This window comes from Rhinolophus hipposideros (assembly GCF_964194185.1).
Source record: "Rhinolophus hipposideros genome assembly, chromosome: 25".
NCBI lineage: Eukaryota > Metazoa > Chordata > Mammalia > Chiroptera > Rhinolophidae > Rhinolophus > Rhinolophus hipposideros.
In genome coordinates, this window is record NC_138071.1 from 14,111,183 (window position 1) to 14,122,435 (window position 11,253).

The following is an 11,253-nucleotide window of genomic DNA, read 5'->3' on the forward strand; positions in this document are numbered from 1 at the left end:
CCATCAGAGACACACCACCATGAAACCTCACAGCCTCCTGATTCACATAAAACAAGGCCAAGCCCTTAATGAGAGCAAATGGCCTGAATTTTCAGAGCATGTCCCCATATCCATCACCTCGTGTGGAAATTTTAGAAGATCCCTCTGGCTACTGTGTGGAGAACAGACTGCAGTGGAGCAAGGGCTGAAGCTTGGTGATCACAAAGGAAACTAAAGCGTGGTCCAGGCAAGAGGTGGTAGGCATTTGTCTAGGGTGGCAGCAGTCGATGTGGTTGAGGTCTGTGTTTGCATTTGCAGGAAGCGTAGACAGGAGTTGCTGATGTGTTGCAAAGAGGACTTGACTTCAGAGTTCGGGACCTGAGCAGCTGGAAGGATGTACTTGCCACTTGTGGAGGTGGGAGAAGAGTGGGGGGACTGTGTCGGACTCAGAAATAATACCCAAGTCGTAGAAAAATAGAGCAGGGTCAGGTCTCACTGGCTCTTACAGGGAAATGTGGTCCTGGAGCCAGCAGATCCTCCAGGGATTTTGGTCTGACTGCTGTTTGACAAGGAAATCCTTGTGCTGGGACCTGGAGTTCCTGAGTCCCCTTTGGCTAGTTCTGTGAACCTTACAAGAAGCCTGAGAGGAGAAACAGCAGGGAGCCCAAGAGGATAGCGTTCTCCCTTCCAGGTCCCTGCTGGCCACAGTGGTCCATGGGTAAGATGTTCTGTTGCGTGGAAAGACTCGAGAACCGCTCAGTCTCTCTTGGTCCATGGGTTTTTTTTGTTTTAAATAAACTTTGTATCCGTTTACTTTTGAGTTTAAAGAAAAAGGAAGGGGATTGGATTTACTAAACTAAATGAACTCTAAGGTTTCTTACAGCTTTGAAGATTCGGGTACTAGAGATTGGGAGACTTTTAAGTATGTTCCTATACGATACGTCTGTGGTTCTGCCAAAGGAGCTTGCCTGTCATTTGTGAAAGGGAAGAATACATGCCCTGCCTGCTTCTCCAGGGTCTTAGCAGAAATCAAATGACATGCAGTGGGTGTAAGAGGGCTTTGAAAAGTGCTCTACAAATGCCAAGAGAGTCTTCTTACTAGGATTGTACACGGTCTCTGAAAAACAAAAAGGAGAACATCAAGCCCTAAAAGCAGAATTTGAAGGGCTTCCTGTTACTTAATCAATTGAAATGACCCAAAATACAAGCTTAGATTAACATACGCCTTCGAGATTAGGGCTAATCAGGGGCAGGCTGAGCAGATGTGGGGGACAGTCCCAGCCTGATTACTGTACCTCAGCATTTAATCATCTCCTCCTCCAAGGGCAGCCAGCCGACTTAGTGCATGCTGGGTTTCCAAGCTTCCAGGCCCCTCCCCCCTTTCCTCACCATGGACATAAAGGCTGTTAGGTCAGAGACACTGAGACGATTTACTCTAATCCATGTCAAAATGGCTGTGTGTGTGGGGAGAGTGTGTGGGTGTGGGTGTGGGTGTGGAGAGAGAGACAGATTCTAAAATCCCCACAATGGGATGGTGATGCATTTATTTAAGGTAGAGATAGAATGAAACTGCCTGTGGAAAATAGTGGGTTGGGATTTCAAGGCATTTGAGGTTATGAAATGATCCCTGTATGTGGAATTTCTCCCTCTGAAAAGCTTTGCAGGTATGTAGTCACTGTGACCCGTTAGTTATTTATTCTCGAGACAACTCTGTGTGGGAGTCATTTCATCACCCAGCTGTAGAAGCCAGATTTACTCCTTCCCTGCACGTGAGGTGAAGTACAGAAGATGAAATCTTTTAAAATGGTTTTATTTGGATGGGTCCTGAATGCAGTCATTTTGATATTGCTGCTCTCTGAACTGGGCACTGCCACTCACCTTTAGACTCATCCAGTTCCATCACTCAGTTTTAGGACAGACAACTGTGAAATCGCAGAAGGCAGATTTCACCCAAGAGTGTTGAAAACATTTATTGAGCTCCTGCTGATTGCTAGGGACTCAAAGATGGAGTCTCTGTCCCTCCCTTAAGGAATTCACAGTCTCCCTGGAGACAGAATGCGCAAACAGCAATAATGAATAGGACCGCTGCCTCCATGAAGGCCAGTGCAAAGTGCTGTGGGAGCTCCCGAGAAGAGCAGCCCAGATGGAGGAGGAGCTGACTTGATGGAAGAATAGGAGCCCACTCAAGGAACAAGCCCAGGGTGGTCATTCCAGGCAGAAGTAATGGTGTACGCACGTCGTGGCGGGGGGGGGGGGGGCTCGGTGTTGAGAACCTCAGTCGTGTAGTTCACCTGGCTGAGTGTAAAGTGGGTGGTGATTCATGGATCACCAGGCTGACCGAACAGCAGGGGCTGACATGAAGGGTTTAAGTACCTGCAAAGGGACTTGGACTTTGGGAAGTCCCACGGGCCATTGGAAAGCACTGAAAAGTTGCAAAAGAGAGCAACAAGGTTAGTTTGTGTTCTAAAGATCATCTGCTTATAGCAGTATCAGACAATGTGTATTTTTGCGTTTGAACTTGCTCCATTTTAATGTAAGGCAAATCTTCTGTGATACTACAAACTATTTTAATAGTGTTGCACATGGACCCACGTCATAGGGAATTCAAATACTTCATAAACCAGGGTGAGAGAGATTGAACCTGATGCTTCTTTAAGTTTCTCTCCACCCCAGGCCTACGCCAGGACAGTGGCTCACGTTTAGGAAGAATGTCTCTGCTCACACACAGTAGTTCCTGTATGTGTAAAGTATGGGACTCGTTCCCCAAGTTTGGAGCTTTGGGGACTGAATGAAGCTCAGAAGCAAGAGCAATGAAATGGGACTGATCTTTGCTTCGGTTTTGGTTGCCATTTGCTGCTGTGGGTTCTTTGGAGGATTACACAGGTATTCTGGCTTTGCCACCATGCTTTTTGGGTCTCTTCATTAACTTTGTCTGTTTTGACCAGAAGAGGGGATGAAAGCGGTGATATACTGGGTGATTGAAGGGGGTGTATGGTCCTCACGTACGCTCAGGCTGTGCCTGCAGCCTGGAGTCAGGGGAGCAGGGCCCAGCCGACTCCCCTGGCCTTTTACCCCTGAGGCTGCACTGATGCCAGCTTATGGCCCCTGTAGTACTTGTCAGTCCTGTGGGGAACAGGGCATGAACCAGTTAGCCCTGGCCTTGAAGGAGCCTCCGTCAAGTGGGAGGGCCTGCCTACCTGCAGGAACGGGGCTGGGCCAGATGATGCACTGCGTCCTTGCTAACTGAGCATCACAGGAGGCCACTCTGCCTCCTGGGACGGGGGCAGCCTTCCAAGAGGAGGGACCACTGGACCAGGATTTAAAGGGGAAGGATGGGGAGCCATGGGACTCCAGGTGGTGCACAACTTGAGCCAAGGCCCAGAGAAAGGAGTATGACCAGCTGTTGGGAAGCTGAGAATAGTCTGGGGTGGTGCCCAGAGCACAGGGTACCTGTTGGGGAGTGAGGGAAATGAGACTGTGCAGATAGCCCGAGGCAGATCATGAACAGTCTTGAATACCACGCCAAGCATTGGGACTTCTTATAGACCTCGAGAACCTTTGTAACAGCGTGGTATTTGGAAAGTTGGAGATTAGGGGCGTGACATGTTCTAGAAAGATAACTTGGGTGGCAAGAGGGGTGAACTGAAAGACGAATTGATGAAAGACGTGTCAGAGCCATTTGCAAAGGTCTACATGAGAGAAATTGAACCGCAGACCTCCGAAGCCGCAGCTGGCCCCTTGGCCTGCTTTGCCCCCAGCCTCCTGCGAGTGAGCTGGCCTCCCCTCCTCTTCTTTTTAGGCCCTAGCATCTCAAGTGTGAGGGATGGTGGGCCGTGCCTTCCACTCCTGTTAACATGCACAGGATGGGCCAGGATGTCCAAAAATGACTCATCAAAGCAGAACACTAAGCCCCTCCTGTTGCATCACAAATATTTATTCCTAAACTGGCAACGCTTACCTCTAGAAAACAGTTAGATACAATTTCACATTGTAAAATAACCCTTTATTTTATGTTTGATTTTTTTGCACTAGAAAATATTCTAGTAAAACATCCCTTTTAAAAATAAAGTTTTAGTTTCATAAAAGTGATATATCCTAAATATCAAAAAATAAGACTACGGTAGGTCTTATTTTCACTTTCCCCAAAAATAAGACCTACCCCGAAAATAATCCCCAGTTAAGATCGTCGACGCATTTAGTACATTACGACGATGTTCCAAAAGAAGATGACATGAGTGCATTGGAATAAATGTAGATTGTTATACATGAAAAAGTAAGACATCCCCTGAAAATACGCCCTAATGCATCTTGTGGGGCAAACATTAATATAAGACACGGTCTTATTTTCGGGAAAACACGGTAGGCAGCCTTTTAAAAAAAAAAATGCGGTACCCCAGGGCCAACACTTCATGCTCTTTTTTCTGGTATGTAGCTTCACTGCTCTAAATAACAATCTTATATGATCACTTCTTAAAAGTTGAGACATTATTCCAATTGTTTGATAACTCAGTTTTTATGTTTATATTATTATAATCACATAAAAAATGTTCACTGCCAAGACAAGTATAATTTTTATGGTTAATACTTGCTTTTTTCCTTCTACTTTTTAAGCAGCAATCTCCAGTTCTACCCAATTCTGGAAAATCCCTCCCGGTACTCTCTCCCATGTGTTCGTGCCATTGGCCCCCTCTGTCCTCACAGATTTGCTGCACCGCCCTGCCCTCGTCCTGGGCACCTCATCCTGCCCCCGAGCTCTCGGCAGTGGTTTCTGTCTCCTACATCCCAGGCCACTTCTTTCTGAGTTCTCTCTCACTTCTGTGGAGCACATCCTTCAGAGCGTCCTAAGGTGTGCCTGGGGGTCCGATTTGTAGCGCCCTTACAAGTCTGCAGGTGTCTTGATTCTGCCCCCCACTTAATTGATATGGGTCTCATTTTTCATGGGCCGGCTATAGAATTCTGGGCTGAAAGCATGTTCTCTCGGACATTCAAAGGCATTCTCCATCATCTTCTAGCCTCCAGGCTCACTTTCAAGACATCCAACAACATTATGACTCCCAGATCTTTGGATAGGACTTTTTTTCTTTCTGCAGTATTTTAGAATCTTCTCATGTTCCTTTTAAATAAGAGTACCTCATTTTTATGATCTCTTATCTCTGAAGGGGCATTTGTTTTTATTTTCTTCTGCTCCCCACATTGTCTCTGCTTCTGCGTTCCTAAAGAGTAAGACCCCGAAAGCCCATTGTCAGGGTGTGCAGGACAGAGCGGGGTGACCTCGGGCCCCAGGGTAAGCAGTAGGCAGCAGGCCAGAGTTTTCACCGTCTCTTCTCCTCCACCTGCCAAATGTCCCTCTCACTTTTCTTGGGCCTCCCCTGGTCCCTTTTTCAATAAGGTAGATGAACTTCAGATGTCCTCTCAACAGAGGTCTGTGTGTGGGGGTTGGTGGGGCCCTACTGGGCCAATCAATTGAATACAACTTGCGGCCAGTCCCTGTTCTCGCCTCATCCCCTCTCTCTGCAGTAGGTCTCCACATCCGGAGCCCTCCACGGACGGCTGCAGCTCCCACCTCTCTAATACGTTAGAACCACTTTACATTTGCTCCGCGTCTTCCAAAAATATGTTGACATCTGTCATTGATAGAAACCCTTTTTCCCCCTTCACCATAATTTTCGTTTTAGGAGGAATAGGAGTTTGATATGTGCATTGGTTCTGCCTTATTTAATCGGAAATCCTTTTTTTAAATATATAAAATTATGAACTTTTCCCTTCTTAGGAAGGACTGCCCTTTTCTTTGATTTCTTTGTGGTAAACCATCCTTTTTACTGTGAAATAATAGTGAGGTAGTTGGGGTCCTTTTTTTTTTTTTTTTTTTAGTTGACCCCAAAATGTATTTAAAATTTTTACTGGTTTGTGAAATCTAAAATCAGAAAACTAATAACCTAGGCATTTTTTTAAATAAGCTGACGCTGAGGGGAGGGACACTAGCCAGAAGACAGGATAGGATTCAGAGAGACATTTTTTCAAGCTGAGGGAACTTGAACATAAGCAGAAAGAGAGTTGAAGAAGTCAGTGTAGGGGGCCGGCCCGGTGGCTCAGGCAGTTGGAGCTCCGTGCTCCTAACACCGAAGGCTGCCAGTTCGATTCCCACATGGGCCAGTGGGCTCTCAACCACAAGGTTGCCGGTTCAACTCCCTAAAGGGATGGTGGGCTGTGCCCCCTGCAACTAACAACAGCAACTGGACTTGGAGCTGAGCTGCACCCTCCACACAACTGAGATTGAAAGGACAACAACTTAACTTGGAAAAAGACCTGGAAATACACACTGTTCTCCAATAAAGTCCTGTTCCCCTTTCCCAATAAAAAAAGAAAAGAAAAGAAAAGAAAAGAAAAAGAAAGTCAGCATAGCAGAATATCAAAGAAACATAATGGTGGCCTTTCCTGCAGAGGAAGAAGGTAGTCAGAACGATGGGCTTGGGGGGAGAGGGGTTATTCATACCCCATGAGCTATGCTTCCTAAAGTTGGCGGCAGGCAGGGTCCTCTCTTGGCAAGTTAGGGAGGCCCTGCTCTGAGGCACGTTTCCACAATTTCTCCTAATTCTTCTTTCCTAATACTCTGTTTTAAAGAATCAAAATGGGGTGAAAAAAAGGATGTATTTGTGCCTGGATAGTAGGGATGCGATTACCTGAGGCTGCAGTGATCCTGGAGCTGGTTGCCCTGTCCTTCCAGCATCTGGGCAGCTCAGCCCAGTCCCCGTCAACGGTCTCCCCTTTGTCTCCCCAGGACTCGTCCAGATACCCGTAAGCATGTACCAGACGGTGGTGACCAGTCTCGCCCAGGGCAACGGGCCGGTGCAGGTGGCCATGGCCCCTGTGACCACCAGGATATCAGACAGCACAGTCACTATGGACGGCCAAGCTGTGGAAGTGGTGACGTTGGAACAGTGACACGCAGCCATATCATGGCATCGTTTTCTAGTCTACTTCAGCATTTTTTACGCATTTGCAGAGGTGCAATCAAATGGAATTAAGTCTCTCGACTTTGGAAGAAAAGTATTGTTACCCCTTTTTTAAAAAAGGAAGAAAGGCAGCGGATTTTGGAACTGCATTTTTTAAAGCACCACTCTTGATTTTCTGGGATTGGTGGAGTAAGATACTGCATTGTCAGTTTCACTGTCCCAAAAAGCCAAATTGTGGCAGGACTTCTTTCTGCGAAAACATGTATGTATACTTATGTGTGTATATGTGTGAGTGTGAATATATGTATATGTGTACATATGGATATACACATTTACATATATATATAAAGTATATATGTATATATATATATATATGAAACCCGCATGGAATTATCTGTATGAAATCAAGGTGCGCTGTGGAAAAAATAATTCACCCAGTTTAGTGGGTGCAGGGTACGTGGCCAGACACAGTCACCCAATTTTTGTTCATACCAGGGTCATGCGTTGAGCTACTGACAAACTCAGGTGGAGGTGACCATGGCCTTCACCAAAGCTGCCTCCCAGTGGCCACCCAGAACTCTCCCTGCTGGACTCACCTGAGGAAGGAGGTTCCAGAGCAGGGTCCAGAAATTGTGCTTGTAAGGTCCAGGGGCGTCGTGGTCTGGCAGCTGAGATTCTCCCCGGGCTAGCCCAGGTGCTGACCTTGCCACAGGCAGGTGAATGTCCTTGAAGCTCCCAGGCAGGGACAAGAGGGGTTTCCTCAGCCTCCCATCTCCTCCCCTTCCCAGGAAACCTTGATCTCATGACTATTAAATTGTTGCTTTGGCTTGAAGGTCAGTCCTGAATTGGTCATGTATATGAACTGAAGGTGACAGAAGTATTAGGGTTGAGGAGTGCGTGCGCGTTATGTGTGCTTGTGGAGTGGGGGAGAGAATGAGAGGGGGGAAGTGGGAGGGGTGGGAAGGGGAAAGGACGGAGAGAGAAAAACAACCTTCAAAGACCAGAGTACACCAGTGGGAGCAATTTTCTCCTTTCCTGTAACTTTCTGAAGCTTAACAGAGAGGAGACTGGAGCTGACTGGGGCAGCTGGCTCAGGAAGGTCGGCCATCACAGTGGGGACATTGGAAGAGAAAAGGTCTGATGGTGTTTCAATGTGCTCCTGGATGGGGCCCTTTCAGAAGGGACCCTGCCGTTTTCCCAGGTGCATCCTGGTGGGCCCCGGCCCCGCCCAGCTTCCTCCTCACGCGTGTTGATTGGTCAGGGCGTTCTTTGGAACTTAAATTCTGTGATTTCTCAGCTGCAAGCCTTGAGTCTCCAGTGGCTAAATTCACCTGACTTTTCGACAGGCCAAATCTCGCTCCTTGAGTACAGGGACAACTCTTCCCCCCTCCCCTTGGCCCCCCATGTGTGATAGTGTATTTAATGTGTTTTTTTTTTATGCGACATTAAAAGATTATTCACGTCTTGCTCAGCCTTTGAGAAAAGTTTCTGATTCTTGTATTTGCTTGTTTTATATAAAACTATCCAATGTTCTTTGTATGTTTTTTCTGTACGTAATGGGGGGAGGGGAGGGAAATTTACATATAAACAGTCCTAGTTCTACAATTTGTTATTTTTTTAATTATTATTTTTTATCGTCATTGTGAAGCTGTCCAGGGGCTTTAAAGTCCGTGTTCCTTTGTGGTGAAATAACCTCCTAATAGTTTGAGAAGTTGCTGAGACGAAGAAGAAAAGCAAAACCCAAGTAGCAGAGCATGGATTCTGTGTTGTTTTCCATTCTGTCTATTACTGCCTCATTCAATAAATAGTTAAAAATGTGGCAACAGGAAGTGGAACTGTTCGTCTCTATAGGAGCACTTGGCCTCTAGGAACTCTTGGGGTGGCTTGTTCAGCTTTGTAAAAGGTGCTTGTACTCAAGCTCTGTGGTCTTTGGACTGTGCCCCTTGGCATTGTGGGGCCCTGTAAGGACAGTGCTAGAACAGGGGGTGCCTCCTGCCCGTCCCCCATCACCAGAGAAGCTCCATGCAATCGGTTTTATAAAACGTTGACCTGGAGGGGGGATAGAGTTTGAAGAATCCTAAAGAGAGTTTGAAAACCTCTATCCTGGAGTCCCTTTTGTCGTGGCTCATTGTTCCCCATTGAATTCAGGGTGGTGACAGTGCCTTGCAGCTGGGCTTTCCCCACGAGAGTAGTGCGCTGGATTATCCCGGAAGCAGTGGCCCCAAGCCTTTCATTGTTTCCTTAAGTCCTCACTCCTTGGGTTCTCTCAAAGCTCACTGCTTTTACGTGGCAACTGCCATTCTTTCCAGCTGCACTCGCTGCCACACACCCCACTTCAGGCCCTTCCTAAACCACCCCCCCAGTGGCTTGGCACTGCCATGCTTGTGCCCACTCTGCCTCAGCCTGGAATTGATGCCTTCTTGCCCCCTCTCCCACCCTTTTCTTTCTTTCTACTGTTGGATGTTTGGGTCAGTTTCTAGGTGATGATGATAAGAACAGTTTCACAGTGAAGGCCAGAGGTGTTTTCCTTGATGACAGTGGCTCGGTACAGCCAGTGCCACCTCTCTCCCTTCTTCTTGCACAAATGGCACATTGTCGCCTATTTTCACCAAGAGGATGGACCAGAGAACAAGGATTGATGACAGCGCAATCAGGCAAACCCCGCTGCCATTGGCCACCCAGCTTGCAGCTGGGCTACCTGCAGCACCTCGTGGGGACGGTGTCTCTGCAGTGGGCCCTTACCATACACAGTACATTCTGTTGGCCTGGCAAGACCCTGATGGGGTCTTTCATTGGGGTTGCTGATGGAGACCCCTGCTTCCATTCCTACGCAAGTCACCAACTGGAGCTGCTAACTCAGCCGCCTACAGGGACCAGGCAGGTAAAATCAGTGAGTGAAGCAGAAGCGATGCAGGTGTGAGAGGAAAGGGAGTGGTGGCAACGGGCGGACTGGAAAGCATCTGTCTCCTGAGTGCTGGCGGATTGTCACCGTGCGGGAGGAATAATGGGCCCTGAGGCCCATGTTTCCAGAGAAGCTGAGTCCAGGCAAACTGAAACCCACCTGTAGATCTGGCCCCTGGGTCAGTATTTACTTCCGGATTGCCTGCCATGTGCCCGGTGAATAAAGCATGGCAGTTGCCCATGAGAAACGAGGAGACATTTGTGGAAACAGATCACTGCAGCCCGTGTGTTGAGGCGCCATCCCGACCAAGCACTATAGCAGAACGAGTTACACTATTTCATTTTATCTCCTTAAGGGGCCTGTGTGTTAAGCAGTTTATCATCCAGGCTGCGGGCGAGGATCTGGTGTTCACAGAAACCAGGAGGCTGGGGTAGGGATTCTTGGCATTATATCCTGCTTCTGAGAAGGTCTGCTGGCGATGCAGGTGTCCACTGGAATTATCCAGACTCGGTGAGCGAGCCGAGGAGAACCAGAAGGCAGGGTAGAGGAGAGGCTGCTCGCCCTGGAAGAGGGGCTCAGGCTGCCAGTGCGCCCTGGGCCTTAGACCCAAGCAAGGCTGATTTCCAGCTGTTTCCCACGAGGAAGAGGGTTTGATCCTCCCGCATTCACCTCCCTCCCTATCTGCAGCCATTGCCTCTGCCCCCTCAGGAATGCTCCTGACACCTGGCAGAGTTGTACCAGGCCCATGGTGGGTCCCTTTTAGTGTCAGCACCAAAACCTATCAGGGAGGATACTGAAGCTTAATTATCTGGAGCAGAAGCTATGTGGGGTGAGGAAGAAGAGCTCCTCTTTCGCCTCCATCTCAGGGTGTGGGCCACCCAGGTCAGCAGCTCAAGCCAGGCTGTGGCCTCCGCACAACCGATGCTCAGATGCCAGAGTCAAGGGCACCGTCCGTGCACTCCCACCTGGCCTCTGTGTGTTCCAGGTTGGCAGCTCTTGGAGAAGATCCACTCAGGATGGTGGAGCAGCACAGAGGAAGAAGGGGCTCAGTGGGGGAGCTAGGACTTACGGACTGGACTCTGCAGAGTGCCGGTTCTCTCCGCCTGCCATTCTATTCCCGGTGCTGCCTGGCCCCGTGAGTCCCCAGCCCACTCTGATTTGAGTGTCTCCCTCCTGAAAATCGCTGGGCTGTTGGCAAACATTTGTCAAGTACTGGTGTCTTGGAGTGTATTTCTGCAGAGTAGGAGGAGGGCTAATAGTCATCAACAGAGGGTGAACCAGGGTGCCCTGAGAGCATGGGACTTACCCAGAGCCACCTTGGAAGAGGTTTTCCTAGTTTATTTAATATGTGGGAGAAAAGGCTAGACACTGTTCCCCAATGTTGAATGTACTTGTAAATAAAATTGTTGAGGCAACTTA

The 11,253-nt window shown here is 48.2% G+C and overlaps 1 protein-coding gene across 4 annotated transcripts in view; it reads left to right on the forward strand.

Moving 5' to 3' along the window:
* Positions 1–7,061, forward strand: part of NRF1 (nuclear respiratory factor 1) — a 115,060-nt gene extending 107,999 nt beyond the window's left edge. For all 4 annotated transcript variants that reach the window (XM_081038320.1, XM_081038322.1, XM_081038323.1 and 1 more), the window contains one exon: positions 6,758–7,061. In XM_081038320.1, coding sequence (XP_080894446.1) covers positions 6,758–6,921 — 164 coding nt within the window. In that variant the 3' untranslated portion in view covers positions 6,922–7,061. The remainder of the gene's footprint in view (positions 1–6,757) is intronic.
* Positions 7,062–11,253: the final 4,192 nt, after the last annotated feature.